The sequence below is a fragment of the Ursus americanus genome, chromosome 22 (assembly GCF_024610735.1).
Source record: "Ursus americanus isolate L20-20 chromosome 22, mUrsAme1.1.p, whole genome shotgun sequence".
NCBI classification, from domain to species: Eukaryota; Metazoa; Chordata; class Mammalia; order Carnivora; family Ursidae; genus Ursus; species Ursus americanus.
Window position 1 is genome coordinate 1,432,544 of NC_142148.1, and position 23,632 is coordinate 1,456,175.

General features: G+C 63.9%; 2 protein-coding genes across 13 annotated transcripts in view; one reads left to right on the forward strand and one right to left on the reverse strand.

The window, feature by feature from the left end:
• LOC123790578 (uncharacterized) lies at positions 1–19,856 on the reverse strand. 12 transcript variants are annotated; one of them, XR_015720880.1, is made up of 7 exons: positions 19,166–19,799; positions 17,815–17,890; positions 17,427–17,632; positions 16,721–16,925; positions 6,369–6,509; positions 5,294–6,042; positions 1–1,042 (listed from the first exon to the last, which is right to left on the reverse strand). XR_015720880.1 is itself a non-coding variant. In XM_087853441.1 (6 exons), the coding sequence occupies exons 1-6, from the start codon at positions 19,280–19,282 to the stop codon at positions 900–902; spliced, it is 996 nt and encodes a 331-aa protein (XP_087709567.1). In that variant the 5' UTR covers positions 19,283–19,856; the 3' UTR covers positions 1–899. The 12 variants fall into 12 exon arrangements, 3 of the variants coding, with proteins under 3 accessions (XP_087709567.1, XP_045651043.1, XP_045651049.1); XR_015720878.1 differs by having other exon boundaries at positions 5,263–6,042; XR_015720877.1 differs by lacking the exon at positions 1–1,042 and adding an exon at positions 3,098–4,416.
• Positions 18,637–23,632, forward strand: part of LOC123790653 (uncharacterized) — an 11,965-nt gene continuing 6,969 nt past the window's right edge. The window contains exon 1 of the mRNA XM_087853442.1: positions 18,637–18,792. The gene's annotated coding sequence lies outside the window, so the exon portion shown is untranslated. The remainder of the gene's footprint in view (positions 18,793–23,632) is intronic.

Consider the following 23,632-nt stretch of genomic DNA (forward strand, 5'->3'; position numbering starts at 1 on the left):
TGCCGTTTTTATGGCTGTGTTATTGTCGTGTTTTTATCATTACAGATGGGGTTGATTAGAAGCCGTGCCGAACTCAGAGCTGGCACGACCTTCGCCGACAGTGGCTGGAAGGTCATGCCGTGGACTGGGGCAGAGTCCACTCGGGATGGCTGGAGTGGACCCTGATTTCCCTGCCACAGCTCGTCTCTCCCCGTGGGACAGGGGTCCAGCCACGACTACTGAGATGGACGAGGTAGGTGGTGGGTTGAAGTCCCCGCGCCTCCATGGCTTGCTTTGGCTCTCGGGCTCCCGTGAGGAAGAGCGACCCCTGTGACCTGAGGACAGCAGCGGCATACACCCACTCCTCGAACAATTTTGTCATCCTCCGTTCAAGGAACTGACTCCCCGGCTGCGCGGGCAGCTGCACGAAGAGCCGGCCTTCCTGACGAAAACGGAGCCGGGGCCCCGGCGCCCCTCATCCAGTCCTGTGACACGGTCCGCTGTTCCTGTTCTTGGTTAGGGCAGAGGCCCGCCCGCCGGCCCTGCCACCTTTGCTGATGACTTCAGCGCACCCTTGGCTGAGCGCTAACCCCCCCACACACACCGAGAGGTCGGGGTGAGAGGCCCCCGGGCCTGGGCGTAACAGCGGCAACCCAGGGAGCTTCAGAAGGAGCCCCCGGGGCTCTGGAGAGAGACCCCAGAATAAAGCAGGGCAGGTGGCTTCCCCAGCCTCTGCCCACGCCCGCCCCCAACACCAGCAGGTGGGCAGGTGGGAAGAACAAGAGCCAACCCAACAGCGAGCGGCGTGTGGAAGATGCAGTTCTGCTCCTTTGGGGCGACGGCTGGCTAGTGAGTTCATATTTTCATGCATGATGGGGGCACTTAGCAAAAAAGTGGGATTAGCAAATTCATAAACTTTGTCATCGGTGTCTCTTCAGGGACGCAAGTCCTGGGTTTAAAAGATGCAAATTATCCCATCCACCATGTGTCCATGGGTTGGGGCTGGAAGACACAGACACTCTCCATCTAGAAATTTCTGTAGGATTCAGCCCTGCTTCCCTGCCTGCAACGAGAAATACGGCCCAGCTTTGCGTGGGTGAGACATGTCTTGTGATTCATTGCTTCAAGTTTCAGTCTGGTTTTGAGTAGGGGGCACAGGTCCCCGGCCGTCTCCCAGTCAACCTGCTGACCAGGGAGGCCTGACTCACACCTAAGAGCCAATGCCCGTGGAGGGCCCCCACCCCACGTTCCCACCCACCCTTCTCGGGAAGCACCCCACGTCATCATACAGCGGCCCCACGTGTCGTGGGAGACACACAGCCTCGGGGCCTCAGAATGTCCAGAGAGGGGCCTCTCCCACAACGCGCCCACACGGGTCTGGACGACGTACTCCCGTCTACTCAGATGAGCCCCTGGGGCTGCTCAATCGCCGCCCACCCTGGGCTCGGCTGCCTGGCATTGACGAAACGTGCTTCTTGTGGCTAGAACCCACATAATCCTGGTGCTTCTATTTCTTCTTTGTTTTAAAAATAAAGGAAGGTCAAAGCATCACGGTAAAGCAGAGAATGCCCACCCACTACTTGTCAGGATGACAGAGCTGGGGAGCTGACCCATGGGGCAGCGGCCAGCCCGCACGTCTGTACCACGTGTGGCCCAGTAAGGGGGCTCCCTGTGCAGGGTGGCCTTCGTCTCTGTCTGACCTGCACCCTTCTCTTGGTAAGAGGGTCCCAGGTTCTCATAGGGGAGCCTCACTGATTCTGGAGGATGGCCCCCACCCCCTCGAGGGCTCATGTGACCCGGGCCCCTGCCCAAACTCTTAGAATGAGTTCCCTCCCCGCCTGTCTCTCTCTGGAGCTGCTGTTGCCATCCCGGTCAGAGGCATGAGCCCGGAGCTTCCAGAGGCCACCTTTGCCCCCACCTGCCGAGATCCTGCGCCAGAATGAAGCCAGCCCAGAGGAAAGGGGCTATGAGACTTCTGATCACACAGTTTGAGGTGCCGGATCCAGCCCGAGTGTCAGACCTCTCGGCCACGAGACACTAACGTCCCTTACCCAGCCAACCCTGAGGCAGTCCGGACCCGTGAGCTATGGCAGGCCTGTCCCCAAGGTGGCCCTGCAGCCCAGCTTCTGTGCCCAATTCTCCCTGAGGTCGGCCCCGGCTCCCTCCCGCAGCAGCGTCCGCCCACGGGTGAGGGACTGTGGCCTGCAGTGAATGGAACCAGAGCGCAGGGACACCCGTGTGCGTGCATCGCAGGACAAGTCCGGGAAGGAAGACGCTGAGCAGAGCCGGCCATGTATGGAGGTGTTCCCTGAAATTTCTGGGGGACACTGGTCGAATCTTTGGTGACAGAATGTAGATGGGGGGAGTGGAGACATGACCCCCAGGCTTCAGGGGTTGCAATCGAGTCCCATCGAGCTGGCATAGCACGGGGGTGCCGAGCGGCCGTGGGCCCAGGGAGGGGAACGGGGGCCGGGGGCTTCCCTGGAAGAGGGGGGCTGCATCCTCAGGAGAGGGCTTGCCAAGGAGAGCCCACAAGCCCTGGCTTGACCACCTCACTCTGAGCCTCACCCCCACTCACCACCCCCACCCCAGGTGCCAGACCCTTGCACACACTTCCCCCGACCTCCACCCACCCTCCCATCCGCCTCCCCCTGCCCACCCCGCCCACACTAGGCTGCCACCCCAGACTGTGATAGTGAATTGGGTCTGTGTGCTGGGGGGCCGGGGGGTGTGCGTGTCTGTGCGTGTGCACACGTGTGGGCCCGTGTGTCTGTGCACACACTTACTGCTGGGGGCCTGGACAGAACCAGACCGGCAGCAGGCAAGCAGAAGCGCACTGGGGCCAAGCCGCACGGAACCACGCGAATGACTGTGAGAGCGGGGCGCCTCCCCAGAGGGTGTGGGGCTGAACGCACACACCTCCTTCACCAGACGGCCACACAAGCTCTTCAGAGGCTGTCGAGACAGCAGCCCGGCCTCCCCCACCCACACAGGCCCACGCTGTCCCCATGGCCGGGGATAAGCCACCTCGCTCACAGTCACTCACTGTCCACGGATGAAGGACTCGGGGCCGCCTACTGGGAGACCATCTGCCTATCGTCCAAGAAAGAAGAATCTCTTTCAAAGAATATTTTCTTTTCTTTACTAAACTGTAACGGGCATCCAGGGCCCCTTAGAGGAAAGAACTGTCCAGGGTAAGAGCTGGGACTGGGATTCCCATCGAAAAGTGCCAGGCCCTCGGCCGCTGAGCCAAGATGACTCCTGCAGCTCAGACGGCCGCCGGAACCCCTGGACGCAAACGTGGGGGGGCGGGGAGCAGGACTGGGTCTCTTTCTCTCTGAGCTCCAGAGCCACGATCAGAAGAACTCTGGGCTGAGGTTGTGGGGCGCATGGCCTTCTCAGGGTGGGTGTCACTGCTGGGGGCCCAGCCTCTGACTCATGTCATTTTCCCCTCTTCAAGAGCTTCTGGACTCATAGCTTCTACCCGGAAGGCCGAGTTCCCAACTGGCCCCATCCCTGACTCCTGCATAGGTTCTCAGAGGTCCTTCTGTGTTCACCAACATTCGCCAGCTTCCTCCACACGTGCGCCCAAGGATAGTCTTGGCCGGGCACACAAGGGCATGGCACTGCGGGACCACCCCATCACGGGACCCCGCAGCCAAGTGCTAGGGACGGGAGGCACTGTGAGGATGCATGGCGGGCCCCCTGGTCAGCGAAGCCTAAGAGGGGGAGAGCGCTGGGGCAGGAGGGACAGAGAGGGCCCGGCCAGCGGGCAAGGTGAGGCTGCAGGGGCTGCAGGAGGCCCAGGGGACCTGCACCCTGAGCTCCCGGGGAAAGCAGGGGGGTTCAAGGGGGAACGAGGCCCCAGGCAGTCTCAGGAGTGGCCCAGGGAGATCGTCATTGGAAGGAGCCACCACGGATGGGGGGGTGCGGCGAGTGACCCGGAATGGGGCAGCAGGGAGGTACGCGGAGTTGCTGATGACAAGGAACAGGGGAAAGACTGGCCCCTGCAGGTCCTCCCAGCTCAGGGGCCAGGGTCGGATGTGCAGCGGGCTGCAATGGACACCGTGTGTGAGCTTAGGCCGCTCAGACCCTCTCCCCAGTGCGGAGCTCCCATCCTCTGCCTGCCCCCGCCCCCGCTCCCCTAAAGCCTCGCCAAAGGCAAGATACTCAGGCCTCTGTGAAGTCGAATGCTCAGCACAGCTGGAAACCGTGGGCAGGACCCGAGGTGGTGACTACCCTAGTGGCCAAAGCTCAGCCTAGACAAGGACCCCCGTGTGGAAGAGGCCAGCCCAGGACCCACGGCCCTGCATGCCCATCCCCCGCCCAGCTGGGCCGGGACAGCCGTGTGACCACAGGTGCACCCCTCAGCTTCTCTGATGTCCAGGTGCTCAGCTGAAGGCCATGCCCAGCCCCGGGAGACACAGACCGCAGGACCTGACGAGCAAACAGTGTGTGAGGCTGGGAGTGTGGCCCCCCAGGATAAGCCCGTGCCCTGTGCCCTGCCCCACTTCCTAGGCCCCTGGGGTGGCCTTTGCCCAGTTGGGGTCTGGTTCCTGGTGGACACCTGCTCCAGAAATGGGCTCCCTCTTGTGGGCACGTGCAGACTGCCTAGGGACAGGGGTGATGAAACAGGCCCCTGTAAATCTCCAGACCCAGACCCCAGCCAGGGCTCAGGACAGAGCCCCTGCACAGCACGGAGAACAGGGGCAACAGCCCTGGCAGCTCGGGCTCAGGCCCAGGCTCTGCCCTACCACCGGACACTGGGTGCCCTCTTATCTGCTCATCTGCGGGGCGGGGGGGCTCTTTGTGTCCCCTCTCCCTGCTCTGTGAAAGCTGGAGCTCCTCGGTGGGTGAGGGCCTCCCCTTGTTCACTCACCAGGTGTCTACTGACAGCGAGAACCAGGGGCAGAACCAGGGGCAGAACCAGGGGTCTCTAGAGCCTTCTAGCCCTTTCCGCACCCACTGTGCCAAGCAGGTGTCTTTGCTGCTCCTTTCTGCACTCAGCTCAGCCCGGGGGCAGGGGGGCGGCGAACTGGGGCCCCAGGGCCAAATCCCACATGGCTGCATTTATACTAGTTGCTAAGAATGGCTTTTATATTTTTAAATGATTAAATGATTGAGGGGAGAAAACTCAGAAAAAGAATCCTATTTCATGACGACTAAAAGTTGCACGGAATTCAGATTCCAGCATCCAGAGCCCACCGAAGCCCAGGGTTCATGTCCCACCAGTGGTGGCTCCCTGGGGCCGCCCAGCCCTCTGCCGGCCCCTGTAAGGGTCACCTGCTGCCCGCCCGGCACCGTCCGGCCTTGCCTGGGGTCTCAGTTGTCTGCCCCACGGCATCGGTGAGGTCCCCCGTGGTGAAGGAGGCAGAGTGGGCAGCTGGCCAGGGGAGGCTGGAGCCAGCATCACCCCCGCTCCAGGGGGTCCGCTGAGATGGCCACGGTGGTCCACGTGCATGTGGACATGGGGGCCATTGTTACACTGGGCCATCCTCTCAGTGAGAGGGGAGAGCCAGGGCCAGGGGCGGGGCACCAACAGCTCTGGCCGCCATGGAAGATGGATGTGAACGTATCTAATTCATTGAAAAGTGAATTGAGCAACTTCTTGGGCGGCAGACTGTGGCGAGGACCTGAGTTTTCCTCTCCTGAGGACGAGAGGGTGTGTCCCAGAGTCCCCAGGGAGGTGCGGCATTTCACACTGGCCTGAGAGCTGCCTCGGGCAGGAACGAGCAGCAGCGTGGCTGAGGGACGGGGCGGCGGGAGGCAGGCCTCCCCCAGGTCCTCTGCATGGGCAGGATTCCCAAAGTGGGCTCTTTGTGCTGGTGCCCAGGAGAGAGGCCCGGGCTCTGCCTCTCCTGTCCGTCCTAGGCCCCCCGGGCAGGGCCAGCAGCTGGCGGTCCCGGGCCCTGAGGCGGCTCAGATGACCTCTGGATGTGCAGGTGCAGGGACCTGGCCGGCCGCGCGCTGGGCCTCCCCCAGGGGCCACCAGACCCGCTGCTTAGGTCATCAGCCTCGCATGGACGCCTAGCACTGGGAAGGGCCTTCTGGGGCCAAGGTCGCCTTCAAGGAGAAAGTGGAGCAAGGGCCGGGGAGGGGGTTCGCCTCCTTGGGAAGAGGCAGGACGCGGGCTGCAGCCCCAGACCCTGGCCAGCGCGGGCTCCAGGATACACTTCCCAGCCACACTCTGGTGTGGACACGAACGTGTTTTCACACTGAGCCGGCGAGGGCTGTGGGGGGCGGGCAGCCGGAGCTCTGCCGCCACCCTCGCGGCCCCAGGGAGGGCACCTCTGAGGGCCCACACTCGGAGGAGGGCAGGTGGGCCTCTGGGTCCCGGCTCAGGTGGGGTCGGCCAGGCAGGGTCCCGGGTGGGGCAGGGGTTCTCTTACTTGGAGCTGACCAGACTGCGCTGGGCCTGCTTGTGGCGCTGCCGTGGCCTCCGAGTGGCCGCTGTGTCCTCCAGCCGTGGGCTCTGCGTGGCCGCCGTGGCCTCCAGCCTGGCTGACGGCGCGATCAATGCACAGCTACAGCTGGTTGAAGGGGACCAAATCCATTGAACGGTTGATTTGGTTCCATTTTACCAGCTTTAGCAAAGCATTTGGCTCCAGGATCCATGGGAAGCAGCGGCGTGGATGATGGTGGATGTGATGTCCGGATGCGGCGGGGGTGCCCAGGCTCTGCCCCCACCTCCCCTGCAGGACCCGCCATGGCTGAACATGAGAGGGAAGTGCCAAGGTGGGGGCGGGGGTCACAGCAGCCACACGTGCTGTCACACACGCAGGGAGGCCCTAGGCAAGGGCGCCCCTGCCTCTCACGGTTCCTCAGGCACCATGGCACCCGCCACCGGTCTCAGCCCTGGGGCACAGCCGGGACCATCGGGGCCCTGCCCTTAGGGGGCTAACAGCCCATGGACAGAGACCCCTGCCCCTGCCCGGATCACATTCTCAGCGGGAGCTGAGGCAGGACAGGCCCGGGGTTCACCATGAGCCTGGCCCAGGAGGGGTAGGTGGGCTGGGACGCTGCAGGGGCTCTGGGTGGGCAGGGGCTGGAATTTTCCAGGGAAGCCCCCCTTATGTGGCTTTGGGAGGTGAAGCAGGACCCCCGCCCCACACAGCTGAACCCACCGGTGCCCGGGGCCCTGTCCCCCAGCCCTGTGGCCTGTCGGGGGTGCGAGGATAGTCCCCTTGGCTCCCGGGAACAGGCCCGCGGTCTGCGTGAGGACAGCACCGGGCCAGCCGAGGCCGCACAGACCTCATCACCGTCAGTGACTCTGACACACCAAGTTCCTTTTTAGAAAATTAGTTTTCCTGCCAGCACCCAATTCATCAGCATCGATGACGAGGGGGGACAGCAGCTTCAGCGGTGCCAGGGACACAGCGTCCTGGCTGTGTGGACTTCCCTCTGAGCACAGACCAGCCCGACAGCAAGGGGTGACCGCACCTGCCCCCCACCCCGCCGAGTCGTCCGGGTCCTTCTCTCTCTGCCCCGCCCTCCTGATGCTGCAGGGGAGACGCTCAGCCGGCTGGGCCGGACTGCACAGGGTCCAACCCACCCCCACAGCCCCTCCGGGTGCATCAGAGCCCAAGACCCCAAGACCTCACCCCCACCACCCCTGCCGCCACACCCCTCCTCCAAGACATGAACTAGTTAGTGCCGCGGGGTCCTTCCTCTGGGAGCAGCCCTGGCCTTTCACCTCGAGACCAGCCACCAAATTCTCCAGGAGCCTTGGGGGTCCGACCGTTCCAGCCTCTCATCCCATGACCCTCGGACGGCCCTGGCCCCTGACGGCCCTGGAGGATGGGGAGCTGGCCCGATCCCAGCTCTGCAAATACCCTTTCCTTTTGGCTCCAGAGCACGGGAAAGAGGGGGCACCCTAAGGATTCCCAGAGCCGGCCCCTCCCCTGCCCTCCAGGGAAGACGGTGTAGACGGAGTGACTGGGCCGGCACTCAGCCTCGCTGTGGACATTCTGATGAAGCGGGGGGCGGGACGAACCTCCATGCGGCCACTGCCACGGGCAGACACTATCACTCTGGGATCTGTCCTTCCCAAATCCAAGCACACGCCCCAACCCGTGGGGGCAGCCCAGCCCCCCCCCCACCCCGACCATGCTGCCTCTCCCCTTTGACACTCTCACGGCTCTTGGATGTCTGCCCCTGCGTCTCCAAGTCTTGGAGGAATTGCCCCAAAATAACAGACCTTTGCTTCCACATGGACGTCTACTGCCCTGCGGGGGGTTGTCCCAGTGCGGCCCCCAGCCGTCAGTCCACCAGAGCGCCAGGCAGGGGCTCGAGCCCGGAGCCGCCACTTCCTGCCCGTGAGCAGCGGGAGCTTCGCCACCACCCCCCCCCCCCCCCGCCCACGGGCGCAGCTCAGCCGACAGAGAGGGTCACTCCCCAGCTCCAGGGCAGGGCCGTGGCCACAGAACCCAGCGGCATGGCCAAGCGGCCTTGACCAGCTGCCGGCGCACGTGAATCGATGCCCCACGCGCCAAGGGCTGCCATTCTGCGGTCCCGGGGGGGTAGGGCACTGGGCACGGGCGCCTCCCCGTGGCCGACCCCCGGGAGCGTGGAGGTCCAGCCGCCCACTCCCGCACCCGCACGCGGCCTTGTCTGGGGGAAGTTCTGGCAACTCTTCGCTGACTGACTAGCGCACGTGGCTACAGGTCTGAGGGTCTGTGGGGTCTGTCTGCAACACGGTACCTCGGTGAGCAGTCCCTGTGTCTGACTCAGTTGCCTGGTGACTGTTTTAACTCAATTTGGCAGATTTTCTGCATGCCCCCACCCCGGGCATCCTGGGGTCTCAGCCTCCATCAGGGGCTCCCGGCTTCCCCACAAGCCCCAAAGCCTCCTGAACGGCCCATGGCTCTTGAATCCGCCCACCCAAGAGCCCCCAGCTTGGCTCAGCTCCCTCCACTCACCTCCACCAAGCGGTCTCCGGAGCCCCCACAGCCCCTTCTCACCGCCACCTGCCATCGGGGCCTCTGACCCCAGGCCAGAAGGAAGCAGCCAGGGGCCGGGCCCAGAGGACAGCAGAGAAGCGGACAAGGCCAGGGCCGAGCCTTCACCATGACTTGCAAACGCGTCACCAGGTCTGCACTTATGTGAGCGATCTCCCGTCAGAAGGTAAGCTTGCCTGGGGCAGGGACTGCGTCCCAGGCTGCAGGGCCCTGCAGAGAGACGGCCCCGAGTCCTGGTGAATTTACCGTTCGCCAGCCCGGCAGGCCATGGCTTCTTCAGGACCCTCTCCCCGGCCCCTGTGCCTGTCTCTCCACAGGGCAAGACGGAGCGAGGCTGTAGCTAACACAGTCTGTGCGTTTTACGAGCCACACAATTAAATAGGTTTTAAAACATCTGCTGGTGGAACCGTCCCGTCCAGGGAACTACACTCAGCATTTTTAAGCAGCAATGGATCCTAGATGCGGGGAATCACCATGAAGACTCCCGCAGCCCTGTTAAAATCGATACAAAATTAAACGCTATGAGCATGTGCATATGTGTCCAATCAGTTCTAATCGGAGCAAACCGCGGTGCAGGTGAAGGCTCGGCGCGTTCGCCCGGACTTGCGGCCAGCCTCGCCGGAAAGGTCCCCGTGGGGCAGTGGCGCCACTGACACCAGAGCCAGAGGGCATTGGGCTGCTGGCGCTGCCCCCCAAAGGCTCCCCAGGGCCCAAGCAGCAGCGGCACCTCTTCCAGGAAGCCCTCCTGCATTTGATAAGGCCCTCGACTCAGAGTGAAGACACAGTAAGCGGTTGAAGCTCCCCAGGCTACCTGGGCCACACCAGGCTGCCCCTGTACCCTAAGCCGTCCCTAGGTCTGACCCACCAGTTGGGGGCACTTAGGAGGCTTCCTCGGTCTCTCTGAGCCTCAGTTTCCCCATGTGCGAGTGCCAGCCACATTGTCCATAGCTGTTGCCATCCTGTGCCCCCTCACCACTGCCAAGACCTTCCCAGCTCAGAGGGGGGCCCTGGCCCAGGACCCCAGGACATGGTGCTCACTTGGGGCAAAGCCCACCAGACTCCCCCAGAAGGAGGTGTCTGTGACCGAGTGCTTAGTGAAGAGGTGGCACCAAGTTTCCATCTTCTGTTCCAGGGCAGCCACTAGCAGGGACACACGTGCAGCTCAGAGGTCACAGGCCAGGGCGCAGGGGAAGTTGCACCCCACCTGTCTTCACGGAGATGGGGCGCCAGGACCACGGCAGGGGCCTCCCACCCAGGGGTGCAGCTCCCAGCCAAGGCAGCGCCCTGAACTCCCGCCCACCCGGGAGGGTACCAACAACTCATATCTGGATGCCTCTTGTGTTTTTTACTATGAAGCTTTTAGAATTTAAACATCAGTAACCTAATATTTCTCCAGCAGCAACGTTACCTATTAGCACTCAAATTCACCACTAAATTAATGTTTAATTCCAGATTTTGGTTAATTATTAAAATAACCAGCAAAAAAACTATAGTTAGCCCCAGGAGCGCGAGCAGCCCCAGCCAGGGCTGTACCGAGGGAGCCTTCCCACGGCTTCTGTTTGGGACGCGGGGTCCTCACAGAGGAGTCTCCAGAGAGACCCACGGTTAAGACACAAAAGGAAACCCCACCCCCAAACATTTCTCATTCTTGCCGATGCTGACCCAGACCTGCTCAGCCCAGTCCTGTAACTTTTCTGTCTATTCAAAAAAATACGTATTATTTCTCAACACTGATAAAAGTTTAATATGGAGTTGCCCGTGTTTTTAATAAACTTGTCAACAAACAAGCAGGACAAATTGATGGGGCCCCTCCTAGAGATAAATTTCACCTCAAATAGACCCAAAGAGCAGGGGGACAGGATGAGGGGGGAGGCAGGGCACGAGGGGGATGCACCATTGTTTTGCTGTTCTTTGCAGAAATGGTAAGATGGATTTTTGTGTCTTATCATCTCACAGATAGGGCCGGGGTAAAAGCTGGTATAATTTCAGGAAAGCAAGCTTCCTGGCTAAGAACCAGATCAGAGAGCTCTGAGGTCAGGGGAGGGTGGCAGCTCGGGCCACATTCACAGCCAACATGCTCTGAGATAAGAGCGAGCCACTCGGCACCACAGCCCCTCCGTGGAGCCCCTGTGGCACCCCTCCACCTGCAGAAATGGATCCCAGCAGCCGCCAGAGCTCAGACTCAGGGAGGGTTGCACCGCCGGGTCTGGTAAATGAGCGGGAGGGCAACACACCACTGTGCATATCTGTCCCTAAATTCTGCCAGTTCGGCAAGGCCTTCCATCGTGTGGAGACGTGGAAAGTGTAACTTCCAGGCTCCAGGCCGGGAGCGGCACCTGTGCTTTGAGGGGTACCGAGCAGGTCCTTTTATTCCCTCGCTCAAGGTCATCTGCTCCACCAGCCGCAGCGCAGTTTGAAACTCCACCATTAGAGATTCACTTCTAAGGCTAAAGATGGAGGGGAAGCAAGTTCCCCTGGGAGGCTGCTGGCCTACAAGCTCCAGGGCCTCGGGGTGTGTTGCCGTGTGCAGCGCAGGAGGCGATGACCAGGGACAGACCAGGAGGCATGGAGGGAAGCCTAGCAACAGCGTCCATACTGCAGGGCCGAGCCTGCGGAAGCCAGGCCAGGCAGAGCCCTGCCCTACCACACACAGCCCCAGCCCGGGGTCGGGGTCCTGGCCCTCTTCACCCCTTCGGTGGGCGAAGGCCCTGCCGTGCCCTTGGAAATGGACGACAGGAGGTCTCCAGGTCCCGCCCGGACTTGGCGCCCATGAAGGGGGCGGGGGAGGAGGGGACAGGGCTCCAAGCCCCGCCTGGCCTGTGCCCGCTGTCACTGTGGCCACGACTGGGCACTGCAGTGGTGGGCGGGGTTCTAGGGGGCCGCCCCTGGGCCTCCCCCGGCCCTGAGTCATCTGAGTTCAGCCTCTCCAACAGGACAGCTGAGAATGTGCACTATTTATACCGGCCAAGATGGGCAGGCGGCCGCAGAGACACACAGCCCGGGCGCCATATGTGGGCATGACGGACGGCAGGCAGGCCTGCCAGGGGGACAAGGACCCAAGACAGTGCGTCTGTCCTGGGTGTCCTTCAGCCTCCAGCCGTCTCCACCGAGCCCCCTCCTCCCCCATCCCCCATGACAGGTTCCCGGACAGCTGCCATCCCCCCTGCTGTTAAAAATACTCTAGTCCCGGAACCTCCTGTCCTGCACTGTCCTCTATGCCCCAAGCTAGACATTTGACCCCATGGGGGCGACCCCAGACTCTCAACCACCAGATCCTTCGTGTGTCCACTCCCCTGGATGGGGAAAATCCAGTGACCTTGCCACCCGACATTGGTACAGTGAGGCCTTCTTTCCCTTGTCCTCCCCCCAGGCCGGACACGGGGGCCTGGGAGGCACCTCTGTGCCCACTGCCTTGGCCCCGTCACACATGCCCCATAGGACAACCCCCCCCCCCCCGCCCCAGCACAGGAAGCCGACCTCGGCCTCTGAAAACCTAGGTGGATGGCACTGATTTCCAACGCCCCAGGGAGTAGGCGCCTATGCCCCACCACTCTGCGGGACCATCACCCCGAGTCTCTGCACCCGGCTGTCAGAGACTGCCCTCCCGCCCCTGCCCTTGAGATGCACAGCCCCGCGTGCCACCCGCGCAGCACCCCGGAGGCAGCTCTGCAGCAGGCTGTACCGTTCCGCCGCTGCAGCTGCAGCCCCTCCCCACGGGGCGGGCCAGGCCTTCCCACGGTCAGAGCCAGCGGTAAATGCAGTCCCCACTGGGTACCCAGGAGTGCAGCCTAGGAGTGGCCCCAAGCTCTGGCCAGCCAGCTCCTGGGCCTTGTAGGGCCCGTTGAGAAAGTCCCAGAGCGGGATGCAGGTGGGAGCAGACCGCGGGAGCTCCTGGGGGCCGCTGGCACGGTGCCTGGGACCCCTTCTCTTCCCGAAAGTCACGCCAGCCTCTTCCCATCTGAGGCTGGCTGCTGATGGGCGAAGGGCAGTGGGCGAGGCCAGGGTCCCCCAGAAAGCCACACGCTCTGTTCCTGAACCCCCTGTCCTGGCAGCACTGACCCCAGGCCTGGCCACCCTAAGGAGCGGTGGGCGTCAAAGGCTGGGAGCAGAGCAGCCGTGAGCGGAGGCCCTCTGCAATGGGACGTGCGGCCAGCCAGCGAGGCTGAGTCAGCACAAAGCTGCTCTGACAGACACCCAGCGGTTACCCTTTATGCTAAGGTGGCACAATTAATGCAACCGCGCTGGCCCCGCCCCCTCTGCTGGCCCCGCCCCCTCTGCTGGCCCCGCCCCCAAGCCATCCAGGTTCCATCTTCCCGGGCGATGCCCTGGCCCTAAAGATTGCTGAGGTCCTCCCCGTGCTCATTTAGGCCGTGGGGGGTTTGGGATTTGCAAGCCAAGCACTGCTCACTTTGACTGACAGGCTGTGGCAGCTAAGACATCATCCTGGGGGGCAGCCTGACCCTGCCATCACTCCTCGGTTCTCACGTGAGAGAGTTTTCTGGGAGTTTCCCAATGCCCCCCACAAACGCTTTCAGCAGCCCTCCTTTGGAAACCTTGAGCAGGAAGATGCTCTCTTGCCAGCGAAGAGCCCACCGCCCAGCCCCCATCTTTGGAAGCAGGTGCGCCTGGCTACCGACATCCAAGACAGTTTGCGGTCGAGGCAGACACACACACCCGGCACGACGGGGCTGCCCCCACCCTCCCAACCCCCTCGCACGGCGCAGGGCTGGATTTAGTGAGCCGTCGCCTGGAGGAGTCGAGCTAATCTGACACACTGAAATTAGGAGTGCCGCAGTCCTTGGGCCACCATTTCCACCTGCACAACCTGGGCCTGCCGTCCGACTGCAAACGTGTCCCAAGCGCCCCGGGAAACCTGGGGGCGTCCCCGCTCCAAGAGCTCAGAGAAAGGGGCACCAGCCGCCCCTCCCAGCCTTGATGTCTCCCCACAGCCTCAGAAAAACCACCTGGGTCCCCAAGTTGGCCAGCAAGCCCTAAGAGGGTGGGGCTTTGACCCCCCTGCCCTGGGCACACCCAGACCCCTGGTCCTCTGCAAGAGTCCTGGAGCCCCCATGGCCGCCTCTCAGGGTGGCAGGCCCTCCAGGGAAGGCCCTCTGGGCAGAGCACACACATCCTGCTGGCCTCTCCTGTCCCCACAGAAAGGACCAACGACCCAACTCAGAAGCCACGCTAGCTCTGGGTTCCCTCTCGGGCTCCTCCCCCAGGAAGCCAAGAGCAGGGGCTTCATGTACAGAAAATTCCAGCCGCCCCCGGGGCTCCCGTGGGGAGGCGTCCAATTGGTGCCCGTTCTTAGTTCGGCCAATCAAGAGACGGTGGCAATTTACAGCTCTCTCCCTGCGAACTCCCTCGCTTTACTGCTCAGTCAAACCTGATTCCCAAACACTAATGTTTTTATTTAAACACCACATCCTGCAGTAAAGCCGTAATGTACATCGCGATGCATCTAGGGGAAGGGCTGCGTGTCTGTGGCCAGCCCTGATGGCCATGCACCCTGCTACTTCCCTCCCTGTGGCCGGAGCTGGAAGCATTGGGCAAAGATGACCTTCCCAGGGACACTGGGCACGGACCCCTCTGGGCCCAGTGGCCGGAAGGAAGGCAGTGCCCAGGGACCATCCTACCTCCCAGCTATGGGTGTCATTGAGCAACCCTCAACTACAGTCAACCCCCTGGGAGCTGGGAGCCGCAGGCGAGCTTGGAACTGCCCGTGTCTGCCTGTCCCCAGGCTCTTTGGCGGGACCTCAGTGGCTCAGGGAACCTGTCTGCCCCCAGACCCAATGCTTCCAGCAGCTGGAGGAGGCGGCCTCCTCCCTGCCCCTCCCTTGCCTGCCCCTCCCTGACCAACCCCTGACACGAGAGCCGCATTCCTGGCAAAGGTCAGCATGTGGGAGGGGCTGGGGCACCTGCCATGGGCCCAGGGCAGCAGTGCCAAGGACACCCAGAAAAGCAGAGATGACACACGCATTGGAAAAATAGCCCTGAGGCTGAGGAGGACATGCACTGGGCAGACACGCTGGCCTCACCCCCATGCCAAGGGCCAGAAACTGGCCGAGATGCCCCTCCCACAGTGGCCCAGCCCCTGGCAGCCACCCCCAGAGCCCTCTGCCCTCTGCCTCACCGGAGGAGGACCGGCACGGGGGAGACCAGCCCCACAGACCAGACAGAGCGCCGGCCTTCCTTTCGTGGTCCATCATGGTCCAGCCGTGGGGCCCACGGGACGCACCCCAGCCTCTTCTCCTGGCCAGGACCTGGATGGTGGCACAGCACGCAGAAAGCGTCCAGGCTCCTACCCGCAGCCGTCACACTAAGCAGGCCAGGGAGACCTCCCCAGCCTTCACGGCAAACTCAGACAACAGCAGCGTGGGGCTCGGGCTGGCGTGGGGGTGGGGGGCAGGACCAGGGGGGACCCAAGCTCAGGGCCGGCCACCCTCAGCCCCTGTGGTCTCCGTCGGGGTGCCCTTGGGGTAAGGGGCGGGTGTTTCAGAGGCTGGAGTGGGGGCCTGGGGCTGCAGGTGCCTCTAACCCTGCTGGGGCCCTACAGCTGACCCGAGGCCGAGCTGCACGGCGCCCTTGCCTCCGCCTCACGGTGCAGCCCCTGGGGCCAGGGAGGGGTGTCTCCCTCGAGGAGCGTCCCCACGTGGCTGCAGGAGCCCCTTCCCTCCTTCCTCTCCTTGCCGGGCCTGGCTCCCTGACCTCTGGGTACAGGCTGCTGTCCTTGTGTCTGTGAGCAGCTCTCTGCCCTGCCGCGCAAACAGCCCTTTCTACTGGCGAATGACCCCTTTGAGGGCGTCCGGAAGTGAGGCCCCAGAGCCACGGGCACCCTCCATTCCCGAGCCCAGGCCCCCAGCCCGGCCCCTCCCAGCCCCCGCACTGGACCCCACGCCTGCCACGGGGCCACCTTCCCTCTGCCGCAGTCAGCACGTTGAATATTTAATGTCTGATGAACGCCTCCACCTGCTGACACAGGCAAAGTGACAGAACAATGCTGGTAGGGGACAGGGCCGTCCACGGACACCCAGGCAGCCTGCCACAGAGGCCTCGCCCCGGCCACCGCCACCTGCCCGGCTGTCTGCCTGTCTGTCGGTCCGCCGGGCGACCCCGCGGGTGAGAGTTCCCCACCTGAAATACATACTTCTTTACATTCCATAGCTCCGCACGTCCATATGGGCATATAAAGAAGTATGTTCCCCAAGCGGGTAGTTCAGCCTGGACTGCTACGCGGGCTCGGGGAAGGGGCCCCACCGAGGCCGTGGGGCTCCCCCCGGATGCACACCCCGGAGCCGTCCCTGGGTGTGGGGAAGCCCACCGCGTCCTCCAGCTCTGCCCCTGCCCGCCTGACCTCGGCACCCCTCCGTCCCGCTCTCTGGCTCCCAGGCACACGCGCGCACGTCGTCAGGAAGGGCAGAAGCAGACAGCCCGCTCCACCGTCTCAAGAATCCCTTCCTTCACCCCACAGTTATCTGGTTTTACGTCAGTGGAACAAGAAAAGCAAGGACCCAGGCTGCCACCTCCCACCCTCACCCCGGAGAAGGATGTACCATTTCCTCTTAGAGACGTGCCGAGCCTCAGCCAGCACCCTCCCTCTCCATCTGGGCACCTTGTCCCAGCCAAGTGCACAGGGAGGCCGGAGTGAAGACACCGCAGCTCGGAAGGAGCCCACCGTCAGTGATCAGGGAGCAGGGTGGCCTGAGCCCACGGGGAGCCCAGCACCACGCGCTGTTAAGCCCACATGAGAGCGCCAGGAGACCCGAGGAGCAGACAGGCCTTACCTGGGCAGCTGGCAGCTTCCTGGGCAGGTCCCTGGTGGTTCTGCCTCCCAGGGCCAGAGCCCTCGTGGGCAGGGCTCGGTCGTGCCTCTGTCTTTGAAGACACACGTGACAAGGACAGTTGCGGGTGGACCCTGCATCTCCAGAGGGCGGCTGGGAGCTGCTGGGAGGTGGTCCTTGCCTCTGCCAGCCCCTTCTGCTGCTGGGCCTGGCCGGGTGCGGGACTAGAGCTGGCTTCTGCTTCCCCTCTCTGGCCACCTCCTTCCCCTCCAGCTCCTTCCCTCCCTTCTTTGCCCTCTCCCTCCCCTCTGCACTCCTCACATGTCACCACCTCTGCCGTGGCTACCTGAAAAGATGCTCGCACCAGCAGGCGGCTCCCACAGGCGCCCAGGGGCCACCCAGCACCGCCACCCGCCCAGCGACGCAGCCCAGGCACACCTGGCTCTCCGTGGCCCACGCCCGGCCTCCACCCAGCCTCCACCTGGCCTCCACCCAGCCTGATCAATACCAATTTACAGGCAAACGCAGGGGCCTCCTTCCTGTTGATGAATTTGCTGGTGCTCACCGGCTTCTAGGGTTAAGTAAACTTAGCAAGTGGCCGGCTAAGCACTTTGGAACACTTAATTGTATCGATACTGTTTTTCACTGCCTTTCAGAATTTGCCTGTGATGGAGAGTAGCCCCTCTTCCCCACCAGCTTCTCCGGATACCCCGAATCCAGGCGTCAGAACCACGGAGAGTCTGGCAGGGAGCAGTGTGGCCTCTGGGTCAGATGCCCGCCATAGGAAGGCCGGCCACCCCCAGCCTGGGCCCAGGGGTGTCCGGAGCGCACAGGTAGAGGTCTCGCTCTGGCCAGGGTGAGGCCCGCGGCTGAGCGGTGGGTCACTGAAGAAGGGCATCCTGTGTTGCTGGGCACCTGCAGAGGGGGACAGCAGGGGACACGCTCACTGGGGATGGCAGCCGGGCTGGGCACAGACACACAGGACTGGGACCCAGGGTCCTGCTGTGGCTGCACGAGGCCCCAGGCCTGCACAGACTTCCATCAGCAAGACGAGGCCTGGGGTGACCCTGCGCGCCCCTCCCCACCGGGCAGCCCACCTGTCCTGCACAGACAGGCCCAGAGAGGGTGTCCGGGTGCCGCCATCCCCAGGGCAGGGCCACGTCTCCGCAGAGCCTGCAGCGTGCGGAGACAGCGAAGCAATTTCTCAAGTCCCTGGGCCGTGGCTGCTGCACTGGGCACGGCCGGGCTAGAGTTTTCCGTGGGGGCGTGTGGTCTGGACTCCGAGAAGCACCCCACCCGAAGGAAAGAGCCACTTTGCAGAAAGATCCTGAGGAGTGATGTCCCATTTTCGTGCGGCTGCGTTTTTTATCATCTTCATGTAGCCGGAAGGAAAAGAGCAACCGGGATGCCCCCAGCCCCCTACGTCCCCCCACGTCCCCCCCCCCGCACCCTGGAATGTGCCCTCCAGAGACCCTCACATGAGAACAGAAGTCTGGCACCCCCTCTGACAAATGAGGCCTCAGAGGCCCTGCTCAGGCCTGGGACCCTCCCCACGACCCCCACCCCCACCCCCACCCCGCGGCCTTCACACAGACCGAGTCTGGAGCTCAGGGAAAAGTCGGGGGCTCCAAAGGGCAGGAGGGGCAGCCCAGGTCCAGCCAGAGCCCTGGGAGCCTCTGCCGCACACCAGCAGGAACCCCAGCCACTTTTCAAACAGTTTCCCGTCCTGGCAGGACGGGCATGCAGCCCTCTCCGAGGGACCCCACGGGGGTGGTAGGGGGTGGCAGCAAGCTGGCACTGTGCCCTGCCTCACCCAGCGCTCCTCATTTATGACCCCCCCGCCCCCAGCCCTGTGGAGGTCATGCTCCCTCTAAGAGATGCCTGGCTGCTCCCCACCCCCACCCCATCCCCCATCGAGCCCCCGGTCTCCGCCCACCCCCGCGGCACACACCCAGCACAGGGACCCTCCCGACCGAGAACTACAAAAGTCCAGAGTCCCAACCTGGGGCAGCCACACCGTTCGGGCTTGGGGCCCCCTGCCCACCATTTCCGCGGTTAATGCTGCAAGTTCCAAGGTAAGTTTAACCACACTCCCGGCGCCGCGCTTTGTGCCGTGGGGCAGGTTAACCGCGCCCCCCCAGCCCCCACGGCCCCCACCCCAGCACCAGGACCCCCATCCACCCCTGGGCATCTGGAGGCAGCCGCTTCCTTGCAAAATGCCCGCATGTCAAAGTTCGTGCCTCCCGGTTGGACGCGCCCTCCCGGCCTGCTGGCTGCTAGCTCTGCAGTTTTCCAAATGCGGACGGAGCCACGAGCCAGGAGGAAACTCCAAAGCACCCCGCTGGAACCACGCGGCCGGCGCCACGGCTCCCACCCACCAGCAGGCACACCCCCACCGCTGCGGCCGGCAAGTTTGTGGGGCTGTCCGGGCAGGCTGAGCAGACTCACCGCGGAGCCCCTCCGGCCGGGCTGGCGACGGCGGCAGCGGCGGGCGCAGGGTCGCGGCTCCCGGTACGATGCGCCCGCGTGGCTCCCAGGGAGATGCTGCAGCCGTGGCAGCACCATCCACCTTCTCCCCGAGCCAATCGCGAATGCAGGGGTGGGGGAGGCCAGAGCTCCCGACGCGTCCGCACTGGGGGGGTGGGGGCCCGGCAAAGAGAAAGAAGACACCGCGCACCCCCCTCCGCACCCTGCCCTTCCCCCAGCCCTCCCGCAGCAGCGCAGACTTAGCAGGAAGGGAGATCTTGAGAGGAGAGAGGGAGAGAGAGGGAGGGAGGGAGGGACCAGGGGCGATGCAGAGTTCCGGAGAAGCCTCCTCTCAAGCCCCGTGCACCTTGAGCCCCTCCCTGCTCTGGGCTGTGTCTGCAGACGCTCCCGCACCCCCAGCCGGGTCAGTGCAAGGTAGAGGTCAGGGTGAAACAAAAGGGGACGGTCCCGCGGGTGTGCGGGCTCTCACATGCACACAGCCCATCGCTGAGACACGCGCAGGCGGGGGAGGGGAGGAGAAGGGAGGGGAGGGCTGACCCGAGGGGCCGGAGCGGGCGTGGGGGCCCCCCTCGGGTCAGGAGCCGGCCTCACCTTTGCAGTCCTTATATACCCGGCCAAGCATCCCAAACACGCGGCCCCGGCCAAGTGGCCCCCTCGGGCTGTGCTCCCTGACCATATTTAGTCAAGCAGGGGAAAAAATAGCGTGTCAGCTGGGCCTCGGCTGGCCGGCCACCGGGAACAGGGTGGGAGCGCCAGCGCCATTGACGGCCGGTCCTGGGCCTGGGCTGCTGTCCGCGGCCCCCTCCGGCCCCTCCCCACGGGCCTCCCACCGGCTGTCCCTGCCCTGCCATCCCCCCTGCTATTTTTAGCGCGGCCCAGTACAGAGGCGCCTCCCGCAGCAGGCCAGCAGCCCTCCTGGCCACACAGCCTGTTCCTAGGGGTGCCCTGGGGAGACCCAGGCGGCCCCTAGGGCTCGAGCCAGGTGGGGAGGCCTGCCGCCTCCTCCCTGCTGTTGGCCTCCAGGGACTGGGCCCCACCCAGGCCACCGAGCCCCCCATTCGGTGCCCTTCTGCCCAGAATGGGGGCCCAGATGAGGTGATGACAGAACCACCGGGGTTTCCGGAGGCTCCCAAGCCGGCTCTGGGGAATGAGGACCGCAGGTCACCTTGGACAGCAAGCCGGGCCACCGGGCTTGCCACAGTCTACCCCAGGCCTGCAAGCAGGGGGCATGCGTGAGTGGGAGACCCCTGTCCTCACACTGGCTACACTCCAAGCGCCCCCAGCCTGGGGTCGTGCTGCAATGATGTCGTGGATATGTGCTGGGCACGGCCTGCAGGGGCCTGTCCTCATGGGGCCTGGACGTGGAAGCCAACGTCCTCCACCACTGTGTGAGCTGTGTCCCCGAGACACAGGACTGGGCACTGCCATGGTAGGGGGGGCCCACTTCCCCAAAGGCCAGGTGCAGGCCCTACACGGGGAGGCAGGGGGACCGCCAGCTTCACTGTCTGTGGAGTCCCGGCCACGAGAGTGTAAGCAGCAAGATGCCCTATTGTTCCAGAAAGCCATTTCACGACCCTCCCCACCTCCCGTGCCTCACAGGCCTGGCCCGGCGACAGGTGTGGGGAAGGGGTGTCTATGGCTCTTCGAGCAGGCTCCCACGTGCCCAGTCCCCTCACGACACCCCCAGCCCAGAGCTGCAGGATCCCAGCCTTGGGATACAGGGTGCCATGGGGAGGGTCTTTGCGGATCCCACGTAGGCCCAGGTGAAGGGAGGAATGGAATGACCAGCCAGCAGGGGCCATGTGGGCCCAGGAGACCGGGCAGCAGTGTGCGGGTCCCGCACTCCCGGGAGGGTCTGGGTGTCTGGAAGGTGGATGTGGGAACGCCCACTGGCCCAGCTGAGGGGTCCTGGGTTCACCCAAGGGAGGTGGGGACCCAGTGAGGTTTCAAGCTGTGTGGTCCAAGAGCTTTCCCAAAACCAGACAGACACTTGGCCCCTGACCGAGACGTGGGGTCTGCACTGGCCCGTCCCCTCTGTGGGCAGGGGGTGGGGAGAGGAGGGCGTCCAGAGCTTGGGCAAGGAGGTCAGGGCAGCTGGGGACACTTGGCTGGGCCCGCAGGTGGTTGGGGTCGGGCGGTGGGCACGGGGCCTGTCCCCGAGGGTAGCTCCTGTCAAGGGTGCTCCAAGGCGGTGAGGGCGGGGGAGAGAGTGTGGAGCAGGCCCTGCCATAAATCACATGATAATCACCCTCATAACGGCAGCCCAGCACTCACAGACGAGGGTGGGGGCCTGGGGCTGCCTCTTCCGGGGAGAAGGGCTGGTTGGGTGGCCATTCCTCGGGGGTCCCCAGGGCCTCAAGGACAAAGCCAGATGACATTTATCCACAACACCAGCATTTCCAGGTATTCCAGAAGCTTCTGTGTGGATGATGGGTTGATCTTTAAAGCATCGCTAAGAGGTGGGCCTCCTACCATCCCCAGTCTGTGAGGAGGAGCGGCTCGGAGGGAGCAGACTCACCCAAGGTCCCAGGGCGGGGGCAGTGCTGGGCAGTGGCTGCCTGTGTGGCCGCTGCCCAGGCCTCTGCTGTCCTCCAGAGCCCCTTGCCAGGACAGTGAAGACAGACCCAGTGTCCCCTGCCTTGGATGCTCATGGAACCCTGCCCCAGTGAGACCACCAAGTGTCGGAGAGACGGGGAAAGTGGCCAAGACCCCCCTCAGGCCTTCCTCCCAGGCGTCCCCAGAAAGGTGGCCAGTGATGTGATGCCCCGAATGCCCGCCTCCCTCATCCATTCACCAATAGGGACATGGGGAGCTGTCCCACGCCTGCCGGGGCCGCGGACTCAGGCCACGCCACAGCTGGGGGAAGGTCCGGCGTGTGCAAATGCGTCTCACCAACAGGGCCACCTGGAGCGTGTGGCTGCTGAGGGTTCGTAACGGGTGTGACTGCAGACCTGAACCTTGGATTTGATTTGATAATTTTAGTGTCCGTAGCCACGTCTGGGCAGCTGCCACCGTGCGGGACGCGGGGAAGAGGGGTGCAGAATCAGAGAAGCCGTGCTCCTGACGCTGTGTGGGGAAGAGCTGCGGAAGGAGTGGTCGGGGAATGGAGGAGCGGGGCCTGGCTGGTGGCGTAGGTCAGAGGTCAGGGCAGGCTTGGGGGGGGCGGGGGGAAGCCCAGAGGAGCACCCGGGCCTGGCCGGGCCAGAGACAGCCAGGAGGCCACGGCACGACAGCAAGGACGAGCAGGTCAGCCGATGGTGGGGCCCCTCTGGCAGGAGGCTGCCGGGGTGAGGGGAGAGCTGGCTGGGCCGTTAGGAACCCCAGGCCACTACGGCCGTGGCTTGGACCCACGGGGCCATGATGCGGGGGTGGGGGGGAGGCCCTGGGGCTCTGGCCGGCCCCGGAGAGTCTGCCCACCAGCCCTGCCAACGGAGCAGAGGCGGCTACTGAGAAGGATGGAAGTCAGGAGAGTGGACCCCCAGAAGATAGGGTGCTTCTCCTGGGAGCGAGAGGGGCGTGTTGCAGGGGAGAGGCTGGGGGGCGGGGGGCTCCGCCCTAACGGGAGTGCCCAGCAGATGCCCTTGCTGCAGTGGGAGGCCCAGGGGCATGAGGAAGGGCTTTCCTGCTCAGGGGCTGTGGCAGATCCCAGAGGGGTCCCAGGAGTCAGCCTGGGGGTAGGGAGCAGCCCCTGGTGAGGGGCCTCTGGCACACGGATGGGGGGAAGCAGTGTGGTTTCTGGGCTACGGGGCCTCTCGCCCCTCGAGCTGAGTGGAGGGCGGAGCGGTCACTGGAGCTCAGCGGTTTCCTGGAAGCTCGAGGACAGTAATGGAGCCAGGAGCGCCCCCGGGAGCAGTGGCTTCTGACTGAGAGCTTTTCCTGGAGCGCCATCCCTGGGGGCGCGGGCCCGGTGGGGGGGCAGCCCTCACGTGCCTCCTGCCGCATCTTCCAGCCAGAAGAGAGAGGGCTGCAGCCCTCAGCAGCGCCCCACCAACTGACCCGTCGGGGTGAGGGACAGGCAACTCCCTGACTCTCGGAGCCTCGGCTTCCCTATCTGTCAAGTGGGGCCGTCGCCCGTAGGTGCTGATGGAGGCCTCCGGGGTGGGGGGCTGACGCTGTGGTGTTAGTTCAGGAAAGGCCCCCACACAGGATTATTCTATCCCCCACCCTCCCATCCTCACCACACAGAGGATCTACTGAAGGAATGAATGAGTGAGTCAATCATTCAATCACTGGGTCAATGGATGGATCGACCGTGAGACTGCTGGGGCCGTGGGTGGCACGTGGGGGGGGGGCATGGATAGAACCATGTTAATGTGTGTTCAGCTTGGGGGTTGGGGTGAGGCTGGGGTCTTGTTTGGAGGGGGCAGGGGCAAGGTAGGGCCAGTGCCCTCAGAGGGTCAGGCCACAGTCAGATATGGGGGCTCCCCT

What these genes read in the sequence shown, in the direction of transcription:
- LOC123790578 (XM_087853441.1), bottom strand. Translation starts at nt 19,282, where the DNA reads ATGGTGCTGCCACGGCTGCAGCATCTCCCTGGGAGCCACGCGGGCGCA. An exon ending in GGCCTGTCTGTGCAGGACAG is followed by an intron (nt 17,633 to 17,814) that starts GTGGGCTGCCCG and finishes CCCCCTCTGCAG; the next exon opens with GTGCCCAGCAACACAGGATG. An exon ending in GGAAGCTGCCAGCTGCCCAG is followed by an intron (nt 9,147 to 16,720) that starts GTAAGGCCTGTC and finishes GTCTCTCTGCAG; the next exon opens with GGCCCTGCAGCCTGGGACGC.